The 15,161-nt window shown below is 39.4% G+C and overlaps 3 protein-coding genes across 8 annotated transcripts in view; 2 read left to right on the top strand and 1 right to left on the bottom strand.

Moving 5' to 3' along the window:
* Window positions 1-1,724: 1,724 nt before the first annotated feature.
* LOC116727979 (transmembrane prolyl 4-hydroxylase-like) lies at window positions 1,725-11,284 on the bottom strand. Its single transcript, XM_032575689.1, has 9 exons — window positions 10,732-11,284; window positions 10,316-10,397; window positions 5,793-5,989; window positions 5,569-5,659; window positions 4,469-4,631; window positions 4,186-4,371; window positions 3,920-4,010; window positions 3,699-3,822; window positions 1,725-3,497 (listed from the first exon to the last, which is right to left on the bottom strand). Exons 1-9 carry the CDS (start codon window positions 11,098-11,100, stop codon window positions 3,283-3,285), a joined length of 1,518 nt encoding a protein of 505 aa, XP_032431580.1. The 5' UTR covers window positions 11,101-11,284; the 3' UTR covers window positions 1,725-3,282.
* LOC116727986 (secreted frizzled-related protein 2) lies at window positions 6,002-10,296 on the top strand. Its single transcript, XM_032575702.1, has 4 exons — window positions 6,002-8,122; window positions 8,535-8,710; window positions 8,785-8,871; window positions 8,969-10,296. The coding sequence occupies exons 1-4, from the start codon at window positions 7,593-7,595 to the stop codon at window positions 9,286-9,288; spliced, it is 1,113 nt and encodes a 370-aa protein (XP_032431593.1). The 5' UTR covers window positions 6,002-7,592; the 3' UTR covers window positions 9,289-10,296.
* Window positions 11,285-11,454: 170 nt separating the features above from the next.
* Window positions 11,455-15,161, top strand: part of LOC116727943 (cyclin-dependent kinase 17-like) — a 53,754-nt gene continuing 50,047 nt past the window's right edge. For 5 of the 6 annotated variants that reach the window (XR_004340900.1, XM_032575679.1, XM_032575667.1 and 2 more), the window contains exon 1: window positions 11,455-11,535. Coding sequence is in view for 4 of the 6 variants with exons in the window: in XM_032575679.1 (XP_032431570.1) it covers window positions 11,483-11,535 (53 nt within the window). In the remaining 2 variants the exon portion in view is untranslated. Of the gene's footprint in view, window positions 11,536-12,949; window positions 13,320-15,161 lie in introns of those variants that run through there. The other variant, XM_032575660.1, reaches the window with a different exon arrangement.

Here is a 15,161-nt window from a genome sequence, read left to right as displayed (position 1 = left end):
GAAGCATTCAGAGGCAATATATCCATCTCTGAACGTCTAACAAAACCTCTCAAATCAGTCTTTTGTATTGGCTGAGTCAGTCTGGACTTTACTCCGACTGAAATGCTGTGGAAGGACTTTAAATATGATCATGATTCATGATCAAAAGCAATCTAATAAGTCTCAATTAACACAATTCTCCTGGAGACAGTGGATCAAAATTCCTCCACTACAATCTTACATTATGTGCCAAGTTCGACTGAAAAATTAAATCAGTATATTCATGAAGCTTGTCGTCAGAGGGAATCATCAAGTGTACTAAGATTTCATGGTAGATGGCAGTTCTGTTTTTGGAACACACTGGACCAACAGCACATGATATGGCTCCCCAACAACTTGAAGTCTGTCCTTCTTTACGCTTCCTCCACCTCGTCCTCCTCCTCCTCAGGGTCACACAGTCCTCCTCACTGTGTGACCCTGATTTCTTATTTTCATTAGAAAATAAGGCTTCTGAGCAACAGTCCTGTCATTCTTTTTCTTAGCCTGGGTAAGAGGCTTCTGGCATTGTGTATGATTCATGAGTGCGACAGTTAAAGCCCATGGATACGTGTGTATGGTAAGTCTTGATGCGCTGACTCCAGGCACTGTGCATGCCATTAGAATGTCTCTCATATCCTTGACATGGTTTGGTATACAGCTTTCCCAAGGCTGCAGTTATTGTTGACCTTTTCTGCAAGTTTTTCTTTCACTCAGCTTTCCATTCACATATTTGGACCCAGCATCCAGGATATGTTTTGAGCAATAGCATTTTCTGTGTTGCCCTCCTAGTTGCAGGTGTCTCTGTAAAGTCTGCAGTTCTGCACTGGACTTTGTAGGTCATAATTTAAATAACATTTGGTTAATAAAAAATATTTTTGTCTTTGCTTTAAATATAATGTATTTTTTCACAATATTGTTGGTTTTCACTTGCTGTCAAAATGTACAAACATGTAAACAAAATATATAATTGTAACTGATTTATATGCAAGCTTCACTCTATTATTTGAATTAAAATACATCAACTTTTCAGTGATACCTTATTTTACTGAGATTGCCTGTACCATAGGGGTTGGGAATAGAAAAACATTTAAATGCTGCCTACATGGTATCTTCCAGCAGACAATGGTTACAATTATAGGTGCCCAAAGTTTAGGATGGAAACCAATTCCAGTCTTCACCTCCATTTTAGAAACCTAAATGATCAGTGAAATTGAGTTATAAATGTTACAAGGGACTAAAAAATATTGTCTAAAACCAATGTAATGATAGTTAATAATGTTTGTGAGCTGTGATAACCTTTTTGACTTATTATTGCAGTCCCAAGTATTCTACTGTTTTTTAGGGACTATCATGTGATTGTACAAAAACAGGTACCGTTAAAATTCAGGTTTAACTTATTAACATTTATAATTTATTAATGACATTAACAATTTTAAGAATTAACTGTTCCATCTCATGAGTTTGAAACATAACTTTTGAGTTATATTGTAGGAAAGGTCTTCTGCAAATATATCTGTGTAACAGAGTTGTGTAAGCGAATGTATCTTGTGACATTAAAAAAGTGATTTTAAATTGCATTAATTGTGGTTTTAATCTTCGTCTAAATTAGTTTTGTTTCATGCTTCAGATTTGAGGGGCATACTTGATGTTGGACGACATCTAGTGGCCAAAATGTGGGCCAACGTCATCACAAAAAAACGCTCAAACACCGTTAATAAAACATAGCTTTATATAGTAAACATTTCAACACACACATGTACACACTTACAGATTGGGTGCAATGTCAACCATTTATAAATACCCAGGTCTTTAAATAAAATTACCAATTTGTGGTAATAAATAAATAAATAGTCTGAGACAATAAATATATTTTTGTGTGGAAAAAACACTCAGCAAAACATATCAAAGACCTACATTTGTCTTTTACCTGAAGGACTGTCTGTGTATTATTCGGTCCAGTCCATTTAAATCCTGACTCCTGGTTTTACAGGATGACAACAAAGTCCTATTAAATAACACTTCATGATAACAGATCATCGTCTCTGGACATAGATATGAAGTACAGAGCTAAAAGAAAAGATCTGAGAAACATTTTCCCTCAGGAAACACATTCACAGATGAGCATTGTGGTAACTTCTAACAAAAGGCTTCGATTTCAAAGCAATAAATAAGAAAATAAATAAGAATAACCTGAAGCAGGGGCAAAAGCCTCACAAACCAAAAAATGCACACTAGCTAGCTTATCTCTTACATTTGACTGCACGTTTTTGCATCTCCCCTCATTTTGTTTAGAAATAGCTATCACTCTTTATCAGTTATATATTTTTAAGGTGCGGTTAAGGTTAGAAACATTTACACTCTTAAATTTCTGGATAATGTCTCTTATGAATTAAATTCTAGGGAATTGGCCCCATCAGTATTAAAATCATGATATTTTATGAAAAGAGATATGTGATGCTATTATGTGCAATTATCATATCGACTAAGAACAATGCAAAAGTCTAGAGCCTCCCTTTATCGCTTAAATTTTGCACTTAAAGGCCTGACCTGCTTGTATGAAACTGATATAGTCTTGAGACTTTCACAACTCTTTAACAATAACTAATTTAAATATATTTCTGTTCAATTCTTGTACCTAAAATGTGTCAAAGGAATGTCTTTTGAGCTCGGTAATCCATACAACATTAACCTATGAATCATTAAAGAACGAATAAAGGCATCTAAATCTAGTGCTGTGCCTACACAAACAATTTGACTGAGAACCAACAATAAATTGTCTTTTGCTGTTAAAGGTAAAAAAAATCTAACAAAAACTGATCTTGGCTAAATTATTGCATAACCTCACTTAAGAAGTTGTGGAGTTTAAAAGAATCTGAAGAAACTGGCCAAGTGATGAAGAAATGAGGATTATGATATGACTTAAAGCAAATGATTAGCGTCTGCTGATCGCAGCTTTAGGAAATAGAAACAAATTGAGCAAAGGCATAAAACTGGAACACAGATAGATTATATATCAGTTGATCTTAGTGTTATGTAAGTTTTCAGCTCTTTGGGACTGACTTTTTAGTGTAAAAATGCTGTAATTTTAAAATGACCAGAACGTCTGGGTCCTTTATAGCAACATCTATAAAATAATGCGGGCTGCTCCTGACTTTTGCAAAGTCCTCCTCATCATCTGATGTGTAAATGTCAGTCAGACCTCACTAGACGGAATGACTCCATTTCCAAAGCAATGTTTTGATGTCATGTTGTTTCACAGTCTGGCTATAGATCCAGGTGGAGGTCGCTGTGTGACAGAGATTGGTAGTGCTCATCCATACCAGACTTGGCTTGATGCCTTTGAGCAACTAGTCTCTGGTAGCGAGCCTGCTGCTGGTGATCGGGGTCCACATTCACCCAGCTGTTGGCCACCCACTTTACTCCTCGCTTGACTGGACAATCACCATGCAGGGAATACTCGTCTAACTCGCCCATCCAACCTGGAAAAACACAGAGGAAACAACAGCAAAGATGGTTTACTCAAAGTTTTTGGTTTATACTAACACCAACATAGATACTAAAAATTAAAAAAGATGCTCATATTTGGATCTATTTTGATTCAGGTCTAAATATGAGCAACATGGGTTAATGAACACACTGTTAAGATTATGACTATAACAAAAGGTTGTTTGTTATTTTACCTCTGCCATCAGAGAGATGATTATACCAGAGGAGAGCTGTTCCAGCAGTTGGGGTCAGTCTCAGGTTCCCTTTGCCACACGCCTGTTGAGTGTCCGTCAAATCAACTCCATCCTGGACCAGAGCCTAAAATACACATAATCAATAAACATGAGGTGTCTACGCTTGGCTGCATTCCATAAAAATGCTTCATACAAATGGATGTACACAAATCCGAATTCACCTGCTCATCGTAAGTACGATTGTCCGCTACAGGAAAGGTACTTTCACCACCTTTCTCAACAGAGCTGAGGTAAAATAACACCGTCAAATACCTGAAGAAAAACAAGCAAACAAATAAAACAGAATAAAAGGAGTACTGATTCCTTAGTGGCTCAGTTTTTATTACATTTGATTATAAATAGCAACATTTTGAAAGTCAAAGAGCAAATCTATATAATGCATCCTGCATTTCTGGATTCCAGATCTGAGATGCGAGCAGCTGCATACCTGCAGGAGACCTCTGTGAGAGCAGACGTGTTTCCTGCCAGCCGTGTGTGTGCACAGGTGGTCTCTGACTGAGACGAGCTGCTATCATAGTGAGCGTTGGTGAAGTCTCCGTGCTCGTAGCGGGAGACCTGCAGTGGCTCACTTAGTTCCAGAAGTGCAGAGGGCAGACGAGTCAGAGCGATTACTCTGAGCAGGAGACAGGAGGAAACAAAAGAAAAGTGCTCCATTTTAATACAAGCTGTATGTGTGAAACAAAATGGGGGAAGTGTGTATGGATAGGGACCTTTTCCTGAGGGTTTGAAGAACGCGGTGAGATCCAAGCCCCTGAAAGAGCCATGTATGTCTGTTTCTCTGCTTAAAGTGACTATGCAGGCTCCCGCTTCGCTGTTGCCGTGGACGCTGGGACACATCATAAACACGCCGAAACTCTCCGAGTGTCAGTATTCCTGCAAGGCACATAGCAAAGTGGAGATCTCATTAAACAAGTCCTCCAGTATGCAGGGTTGTGATTCCAGTTCATTGGAATGAATTCCTGAATTCCTGTTTAGTGAAAAACCTTTCTGGTTCCTGGATTTTAGTCATTTCTTCTTTGTTCAGCCATGTGCTGATTCTTCCAGTTAAAATTGTCCTGAGTTCCCCTGGGAGACCCGTGTCCCAGTCGCAACAATAGCTCTGGGGTGCCATAGCAGAGGTGACTAGAGGACAAGGGAGTTGGGGAATACAGGGTATCCGGGGGAAAATTAAGTGAAAGGCCTGGCAGACAATCGGGTTTTAATGAGATAGGACGAGGCCCTTCCGGATGTGGAGGACGCCTGGCACAATGGTATTGGGTCAAAACGGTGTCACCCCTCTTCCTGCCTTAACAAACACTCGCACGCAACCGCAGCCACAAGTCAGCTATTTACAGTCTCTTCTTCAACAGCAGGGACCACACACACACACAAACACACAGATAAATTTCAAGAATTCTGAAAATGTATCCAAAGATCCTAGAGAAAAGCCAACTGAAGTTCTAAAAATGAATCCACATTTTTAAGTTTTGAAGGTTTCTACATATTTTTACAACAAACCTGCATATTTTTCAGAGTAAAATATCCAGAGTTCTCAATATTTTTTTAAATCCCAAACAAAAAAAAATAAGGTCAGGTTTTGAAATAGAAACAAAAAACACACTCTGTAAGAGAGTGGATGAGTTGAAAGACAAGAAAATCTGGAAATAAATGTTCACTTATAAGCACTTATTTTCTTTTCCCATAATTATTCAGACATGAAAAATACCTCTATTAAATTCCAGACCTTTCTATTTTGCATAGCAATCCAGCGTTTTCTGTACTATTATCCAGAGCACTTAGAAATATGCATATAAGTTACAGAAGGACTAACCTGTTGGAGAGGCTTCCAGGCCAGTCAGTATTTGCCGTAAGTTATCAGGGCTTAACCACGTCCCATCTCGAGAACGAGAATGACTCACAATCTAGAAGGGAAACAAAATCTTTTGTCGTTTCGCAAAAAAAGGCAAACCATAACTTAACAATTCATAATTTCCATTTTAGAAATGCATATTCCTCCTGCATCTGAATGTGGGTGTGCTGTTATCCTGAGGATACCTCTTGCTTCTGAAGAAACCCGTCTTGGTTCAGGTCCAACAGACGGAAGACCTCTTCCGTGCTTAGAGAAAGCAGCGGCTGGTTTAACTCTGTTTGATCTTGGCTAAGTGTTGCTGCCTGGCTGTCCATCAGACCTTTGAGCTGGGCCAGCTGTATCACCACACGGCACTCCTCCTCGGATAGGAAACCAGGGATCTCTGCAGAAAAACATGAAAACACATCAATAAATGTTATCAGGCAACACACAGACGCCACAAATTCGATATGAAAGACCAACACAAATCAGTGCAGATGGAAGGGAAAACATACGGTTTCAAACTTCTTCGCAACTTGAACGCTGAAAAGTGTGCCGCTCATTTGCATTTACCGGATCACCTTTTCCTACAATCTCCTCAGGGTGTGTTTTTCTTATTTCTAGTCTGATCTGACTAAAGTAGTTTATGCCATATATTTATATCTCTAAATAAGTTTTATTTTGGCACTTACTGTAAAAAAAAAAAAAGGTAGGAAGGTACAGTAAATATCAGAATATTTACATGAAGGTCCTCCTTAAGGCATAAGGAGTAAATGAACTGTGCATCTAACGAGTGCAGGTTATTCCCCTCAGTCTGTCTACATTGAGCCTCTTGTGGTATAGCCTGCCCCTCAGGCAGCTTTAATGAGTGGCAACATAGAGAAAGGAAGCACCGGCGTTAAGGAATTAGAAAATGCTAAAATCAATTACCATAATGCAGGAACACAATTTAAATCTGCTATCCTTGTTCTCATTTTACACAACCTAAAACTACCTCATTGTATTGAATGAAAGCAAAATAAAGGCCAAGTCAGTTTTTTCATCTGTTCCAATTTCCAAAATCTTCTCCAGATTGATTGGCAGTCGAATCTTAAACATGCATATTACTAAATGCATGTAGTTATGATGCACTGTTTAATCATTTGCCTTTTCTCTCCTGCAACCCATCTATGTCTCTATGTCGTGACCCCTTTGGATAAAGAGCTTCCGGCAGGTTGGTTGCTTGTACAGTAGAAGCCTTGTTTGGCAACCATGTCTTTTATACTGTACCCTTGGTTAATTCCCATTGTCCAGTCAAGCCTCATTAATCTGGACAACTGATATGAATGAAGAGGGACCGAGGCTTCCTCTTCTCCCCCCCCATGGCTGTCTGTCTTTCTCCCCCGGAAAGGAAGTGACCTGCTTGTCAGAGCAGGAATCAGGCCATGGCGACGCAGTGGGACATTTTGTTTATATCCTCAGCACATGCTCACACATGTAGAGCTGCCCATACAGAGTTCAGTTGTTGTTAACTTGGTCAATAATTACCTCAGGCTCTGAGGAAATCACTGTTTCCAATATTACCGGCATTTTAATCATTCAGTGTACAGAGTTACATACAATTATTGAGATTAGAAATCTTCTCTGCAGTCCTGAGTCAATGCTAGCAGCCTCCAGAAAGAGTAAAGGAAATTCTCTACCAAGGACTAAATGTGGTCCTCGATTTAAAGTGTAAAGAAGAAGAAGAAGAAGAAAAATGACAATTTAACAGTTGTTTATAAAAACATCCCCTTACAAAATCTAAAATCTGACAAACAATATTAAATTTACTCAATAAATTAATGCACTTCTCTCCTGGCACCCCGTCCCTACCTCCTACAGCACTCTACACCTCCCCTTTTCTGTTTCTATGCAAATCTGTTCACCACCCACTATAAATACATCCATTCTGACAACATCTCCTCCACTTTAACCAAGAGATCATCGTCACTTCTTGATTTTCCCCCCGTTATAACTTTCTGACAACAATGTTCTCCCAGTTAGCTTCTTTGCTCCTTCTCCTCATACTTGCTGAGTCCAGCAAACTGGTGAGTCTACGCAGAGGTCAAGCACAGCTGGACGGACATATCAGGACAGAAGACGTGCTTCAATCTGTGCTTAAGGACCAGGGCAGAGACCTGACAAGTGTGGACAGCAGGAAAGAAGATGTATTTGGAGATTTTCCTTCTTCAAAGCAAGGAATCGCAGCTGCAGCAGAGGACGGAGAAGCGTGGGGAGAGCCTGGTGCTCCGTCTAACGTCAGATCCACACACTTAATAAGCGATGGTAAACTGTGGGATCCCCGCTTCTCTTCTCGATGTGTGCCAATCCCTTCCAGCATGGCCTTGTGCCACAACATTGGCTATGACACCATGCGGATCCCTAACCTCCTAGGCCATGATTCCCCAGCTGAGGCTGTCCAGCAGAGCGCCAGCTGGTTGCCACTGTTGGCCAGAGAGTGCCATCCAGACGCTCGCATTTTCCTCTGCTCTCTTTTTTCTCCGATCTGCCTAGACAGGTATGTTTTGTTTCCACAAAGTAGAATAGAATATGTCAAAAAAAAAAAACTGACTCAAAAGACTGTGGCGTTCTTTTTTTGTCATTTCTTAGAGCCATTAGCACTGCAGCAAATTGCACCTTAGAATAAGAGTTTCAAGAGGGAAAAGAAAGATCGAGAAAGAACACTTTTTTCAACCAAAACCGACAGGGTCATCAACAGATAACACCATTTAGAAATGATGTTAATTGGTGCTAATCTCAGAAAAAAAAATGCTATGGTTTCACACAGAAACTTTAGTTAATCACAGGACAATTGTCTCCTTTTTATTACATTAGCATATTTTAGCTGGGTGGTGTGTATTCCTAAATCTATTTAAAATCTTTCTTCTAATCTCTGCTGTCCATTTCCCTCTCCATGCCATCTTTGACAGGTTTATCTCCCCCTGCAGAAGTTTGTGTGAATCTGTGCGGGACAGCTGTGCCCCAATCATGAGTTGCTATGGCTACCCCTGGCCTGAAATCCTGCGATGTGACCAGTATCCTGCAGACCACCTCGTGTGCATCTCCTCCATCACCAACACAACTGCTTACACTGGGGCGCGCGAAAGTGAGCAACCGCACACGTGTGATTGAGTCGAGTTCATTAAACCAATTATTCAATTGGTGGTTTAACGGTTTCAGTGCCTCAGGCAAGCTGTCGGGACTGTGAGCTGGAGGAGGCCTCCTCCCCAAAAGAGACACTGGAGACCTTCTGTAGGAATGATTTTGGTGAGTACCGACATGTCTCCTCTAACAAAAACACTCTGCTTCTTTTATTGAAAGCAAAAGTCAATATTGCATTTCTGTTTATCTATTATCTTCCCAGTTGTGAAGCTGCGTCTGACGAGGCTTAGGTATAGTCCAGTAAGTCTATCTCAGTTCTCATTGGCTGCTAAGCTGGATGTCTTAAAGCGCGGGTCTCTACTAGGTGGACAGATTCGCTCACGCATTGAACTATGGCTAGAGAGAGATGCCACATGTGTTCGGAACATGACCCGACAGCATCCACGAGGCGGCACCTTCCTAGTAACTGGGACAGTCCAGGGGGAACGCCTGGTGGTCAATAAGGCTTATGCTTGGCAAAGACAAGACAGAAGCCTCACTGCAGCTGTGCGCAAGTGGAAAAGTCACAGGTGCAGGAACTAACATCTTGCAGAATCTTAGAACATTCTGAGTATGAGATCAACCACCCGGGGTGGATAGAGTTTAGAAGCTTGCCATAAAGCTACAGCTTTAAATATTTGTTTGACTTTTTAAAAGGAATTCAAAGCAGTTTAGGACTGAAAATGATAGTTACAGCACATTCAGGATTGAGAAACTGTCACCATGAAAGCTGATCATAAATGATGATGGGAAGATGATAGGAAATAAAATGTAAATACGGTGTTTCTAAACTTTAACTTGATGTTGATGGTTTATATATTTCTAATTAATTTCCTTATTGAGTTTTATTTCTACCCAAATATGCTTATTGTATTTTCTAATTAATAATGGTGAAGCAAAAAATCTATCTGTTTCATTCTTTATAAATATGTATATATTTCTGAAGGTCGTTGTTGAATTATGAAAAAATGCATCCCGTGTTTTTTGAATAAATTTTGTTAAATAAATATTGCAGCATCATTTCTGTCACTTTAATTTTGTTTAATAATTTTTACAAAATAAACCATATTTCTAAAAACGTCAGTTTTACTTATGGGGAAATGCAGTCACATCTGAAATGTAACTTCCACATTATTTTTTTTCTGAGCCTAACAGCTGTCATGTCTATTATAATCTGGATGTTCACTGCCTTCTGAGTATGAAAGATAGAACAACTTTTTTTAAAAAGCTGTTTAGGGATCTACAAAAGTGGCACATTTAATTATTTTCTGTTCTATTTTATTGTTATTTGGGGAAAATTCCATTCTTCTTTGAAAAGCATTTTGCAGTGTGTTTCATAGCTGCCATGTACACTCAAGTTACCCTCTCTGATAGTGTTTCTAGGCGTTCTGTCAAAGTGGCTGTATCAGGCATAGCTTGCTAACGTTGCAGACGCCTCAAGTGGCTGCAGGACAGTTCATGTTTTCAAATCAAAGAATGTGAACCACTCTTTGTGATTAAATAGCAACACATAATGCAACTGAGTTTTTCACAGATAGCAGGTTTCATTCAAGTGTTACAATTTACTTACCAAACAGCAAAGGTTTCAGACTGAGTGTTTTCATCTCGTGTGTTCTGTCTGGTACTACAGACACATGTTGAACATGTCCAACCTGGATGAGCACAGAACATAGTTTTAATTTAATGTAGAAAACGTGAGGAACTGCATGCATATATCTGCAAACCAATATGGGCTGTTTTCTTTTCCTATTTATGTGTAACCTATGTTTTGCTTGATATATGGACATGCTGAAAAATAATTTCCCATTGGGAAAAATAAAATTACCATTACCATTTAACTTTGCTAATGACTTAGCAGCTTTCTACTTGTAATTGCTTAAAATACTCACTCTCAAGCAGTACTGTCTCATATTACATTTGTGATCAGTGTTGGGAGGAATCAAACCAGGAAGTTTAAGTTCTTATAAATTATACCAAAGCTCTTACCCGTATCCCCTCCATACGATGTAGGCTGAAACTCTGACTGTATTCCTCCACATGTAACTCTCTCCCCGATGGAGCAGGTTGGGGCAAGCGCCTGTCCGTGTTGATGACTGGAGCAGGGGACGCCCCATCTCCACTTACTAAATCCCCGGGGCCGTTGTTGTAGTGCACATAGAGTAGTAGGGCGATGACATTCAAGATGTAAACATGGAAGAAGACCATGACCACCACGAAGTAAGCCCGAGAGCAAACATTGCTTCTCTGGATGTGCAGCCGAGTGGATCGAAGAGGAGGAATATTGTAAGGCGGTGATAACGGCTTCAGGCTGATATCTTCGTGTTCCAATAAATCTTCTTGAGCTTCATCCATCATTTACAACACACAGTTAGATATTATATTAAAGTGTTTACAGTGTAACGTAAAAACACAAACCAGCTAGTCTTGAGCTATCTTGTAAAATGTTAGCTAGCTATTTACATTAGCATACTTGGGCTGTTTAGCTAGCTACAGAGTTAGCCCCATTGCAAACTCCTGTTTTTTTCAAGAAAAAAACGACACTACCGTGTCGGCTACTGTTACCCGACGAATCAGGACAGCATCGATTGAGTAACCAAGTGCAGTGACAATCGTTTTCTTTAATAAATACATGTGTCGTCATTATATAAAAGCTCCTAATCCCGTTCCAGCTAACTGACAGCTGCGCTGCCCCTGACAACCTGCCTAACAACAAGATAGACCGCGATATTCGTTGTTCATGAGCAGCTGCAAAGTGTTAGCGACCTCTACCGGCCAGTGCCCAATATCAAGGTATGTTTAAATGATATTTCCTCTACATTTCAAATTGTAGCAGAAGGAAAACATTGTTGGTTGATTTTCTTACAATTTAAGGTAAGCTTGTGTTCGCAGAATGCTGAAACGGACGTACCAATTTGTTAAGTGATTCTGTGGAATGCTCTGCGGTCTGCAACCTTTATAAACTAAAATGCAATTTTTGCTCTCAGTGCAGATAAATAAACCCCAATCAGAGCCACAAATGTTATACATGACTACTTGAAAAAAGACAACGTATATATATATATATATATTTATTTTCAAAAATAAATGTGCTGTCATTTTTAAAAGAACCACCATTTTATTTTTGTTTCTTAAATAAGAAAAACACTAAACTTTAGCAAAAGGAGGATTGGTACGTTTTTATTCCATAGGATGCTGATATGTGTGAACAATTATGTATAAAGGCATATAGCTTCAACTTGTCGAGAACAATTGGTGTAAACATTATTTCTGGTACTTGTCATTCTGTTGTGGGAAAGCTGCTAAAACCACTATTTGTCGTATGTATATTTAAAAACAATTTTCAGTCGTTTATCATTTTTATCCAAAGTTATAAAGAGCCATTGATAAATTTCTAAGGAGCCACTTGGCTTTCTAGAACTCCAGGTTGCAGACCCCCAGCGTGGACGAAGAAATTAAATAAAAAAAATATTAATAGTTTAAGAAAAAATAAATAATATGTACATCATTATTGGTGATAATAATGATTATTATATAATCATGAAGCCAGATTTAACCATTTGATTCTAGATATCAAATAATGCAAACACGACACACTTCCCTTATTTAGCCGCAAGGTGGCGACAAAACGCATGCCAGAGACTCCCAACTATGCTGTGTCATTTGTGATAACCGACGTAATATGTCGAGGCTGCCGGGTGATACTCAGAAAAATAATTTCTTTTACAAACGCAGCAATAAGGAAATGTTGCAATCGAGTGAACACAATTTCAAAAAAGATGGGAAACATTAATCTCGTTCAAAGTCTACTGTAAATATGTAAAATATTCATACCATATGTGCACCACCAAAAAAAGAAGGGGGGGAAAAAAATCAAAAGTTTAAAATCTTTTGAGTTGGTTTTTAATGGGGCAGACGAAAGGTGACAACTGCTGTCTATTTATTCCCGGCGCCAGCTAACGAGTTGTGGATCATAGTACTTAATTTCCATAATTGCCATGCATTATTTACTTGAATTTTCTCAGAGGTGCACATTTAAATACAGATCAGTCTGGATAATGAAGGCTAATCTCCCCTGGTGATGTTGCCCCTCAAATTATTCCATCTGACTCTACTTTTTTAAGACAGAGGGGATAGAGGTGGGGGTGAATGTGAAAGGGTCTAATACACTCTCCCTTAAAACACACACACACACACACACACCCAGGCAAACGTAAACCCCTTGCGGTGTTTTCCGGGATCACGCCACTGCTTCCACTTGGGATCCACATAGCAGCAGCGATATGGCTGATCATCACCGGACGGGACGGCACTGAATATGAGCCAAAGTTTGACCCGAATTATCGTTTATTACTGATTAACAATGCACTTTGTCGGGGCACGGGACGCTGCCACACGTCGACCGACGCTGGGATAGGAATTACCGGACGGGGGAACGATTAGTTTGGGGATTTTTTTTTTTTTTTTTACAGCAAAGTAGTTGGAGGAACTTGTCGCAGTGGCTCCAGTCCCAGTGTGCTGCCTGGATTACCACATACAAGCGGAACAATAGTCTCCTGCGGCAGGAACACGAGCAGGTCGGTGTGGTTTGTTTATGTTGGGCCCTGTCCTCACTGCCTGTTTTAACTAGTCAAGATGATGTGGAAATAACAAGCACAGAAACCATTTCTGTCGCCCTCCCCCTCACTGACATTGCAGGTGTATGCTCATTATTAGACTCGCTGAAAGAAATGGTGTAACCCTGCGTAAGCGGTTGTGTATACCTAATGCGGATAGTTTGGTAATCTCCTTAAATCACAACAGAAATGGGAATCGCTTTAAATTAGTCGCACCATTGAGAGATTTCGATTAATGGCGATACTGTGAGTACAGCAGTACAAACCCAGGCAAAGTCCCCGGAGGATTATGTTTGTAAATTCCCGATACTTTTTTACTTTCGTAAAGTGTTTCCTATTTCAACACAAGCACAGTCCCAGGGTTTTCCCTGCTCCTGTTTCCTGAATTGTTTCGGCCGGCGGCAGGGCAACTTTTTCTTTGCCCTGCCTGATTCTCCTCTTCTCGGATACTTGAGTCAGGAAAACACGGGGAGAGAGAAACTGACCGAAAGCACTAAAGGCCTGGAAGGTAGCGGAATCTCTGCCAGCCTGGACTAAGGTGAAAACTTGAAGAGCTGGGTTTGGTTTCTCGTTTTGCGCCTAATGTTCCGCGCTTCCTCCAGTCATGTCATGTTACCCGGAGATCACCGGGACATGCGCTTCCAAATGTGACGGGCTGCCAGTGCTGCAGTCCTGCGGTTCTTCCAATAACATCGGCAATAAGCCCTTATACACGTCAAAAACGGCCATGGTGGTATAATTATGCAGTTTGCGTGGGTCAGAGCAGCAACAAAATGTTTGCAGTGAGTTGGGAGTATCATTTAGCGGTAAATTATTGATATCAGTCCCAGTGTGGGATGCACAGATTGAAAGTAATGCCTCTCACATCAGTTCACTCGTCCTTATGATGAGCCTCCAAAATGTTGAACCTGAAATCTCCCCCAAAATTGTGGCTGTTTTTGAAAGTTTTGAGTTTTGTTTTTTATTCCATTATAATTTCCTACATTTTATTATTTTATTGTTTTTTTTGTACTATAGGTGATTGTTGTTAATATTAGAAATATGTTTTTTTTGTAAATGTACACTACACTGACAAAACAAGCGGTTTGAATTTAATTGAATTAATTTGAACATTCTGCCTAGCTTTATTTGAATCAGTTTTTGAGTACATGCTTGAAAGCTAAAAGACACTTAATTTAAATACCTTATATACTTAGTCAGATAAATTACTTAAATTTCTGCTGACATTTGATATAATATTGCTCATCTCATTACTTATCTTGCATAAGAAAATATACATACATAGTTTGTTATTATTAAGATATGAAATGTTACTGAAATAGCTGATGTATAAATTTTTAAAATCTATTCCAACAAGGTGGCATGGTACATGTCCTTACAACTACAGTGAAGATCTGCTGTTCACTGACAAGGAATGCTTCAGGGTCACAAAGTTTAGCTAGCTTAGCTTAGCATCAGCGTAGGGGTGGATGATATAGCAGAAAAATGTGTCATAATATAAAGGTTTTATATCAGTCATTGATATTTTCCGTACCATCCACAGCTCTAAAGCTTCATCAGCTCTGTCGCTAAACGACTTAAAAGTTAAATTTGACACTAAAATTCTTACTGGAGTACAGAAACTTTCTTAATTGTAAATCTTGTTAAAGTTTCCAAGTTTTGGTCAGTTTATATGCCTTCCTTATGAAGTCTATTAAACATATCAACCTCACTGTTCGTTGCTGTTCACCGTACACTGCAAATGATTTGTTATTAAAATAATTAAAATAATAGCATTTGCCAACTACATAAAATGGCTGCTGA

The sequence above is a fragment of the Xiphophorus hellerii genome, chromosome 1 (assembly GCF_003331165.1).
Source record: "Xiphophorus hellerii strain 12219 chromosome 1, Xiphophorus_hellerii-4.1, whole genome shotgun sequence".
Classification (NCBI taxonomy): Eukaryota; Metazoa; Chordata; class Actinopteri; order Cyprinodontiformes; family Poeciliidae; genus Xiphophorus; species Xiphophorus hellerii.
The sequence above is the reverse complement of the archived record's forward strand: the minus strand, read 5'-3'. Positions and strand labels throughout refer to the sequence as shown.

Bases quoted from the DNA above. Each gene is read 5' to 3' on its own strand.
- LOC116727986 (XM_032575702.1), top strand. From the start codon at position 7,593: ATGTTCTCCCAGTTAGCTTCTTTGCTCCTTCTCCTCATACTTGCTGAG. The intron at 8,123-8,534 runs GTATGTTTTGTT...CATCTTTGACAG, and splicing joins TCTCCGATCTGCCTAGACAG to GTTTATCTCCCCCTGCAGAA. The intron at 8,872-8,968 runs GTGAGTACCGAC...TTATCTTCCCAG, and splicing joins CTTCTGTAGGAATGATTTTG to TTGTGAAGCTGCGTCTGACG.
- LOC116727979 (XM_032575689.1), bottom strand. From the start codon at position 11,100: ATGATGGATGAAGCTCAAGAAGATTTATTGGAACACGAAGATATCAGC. The intron at 10,398-10,731 runs GTAAGAGCTTTG...GTGCTCATCCAG, and splicing joins ATCGTATGGAGGGGATACGG to GTTGGACATGTTCAACATGT. The intron at 4,011-4,185 runs GTATGCAGCTGC...GTTTTTCTTCAG, and splicing joins CTCACAGAGGTCTCCTGCAG to GTATTTGACGGTGTTATTTT.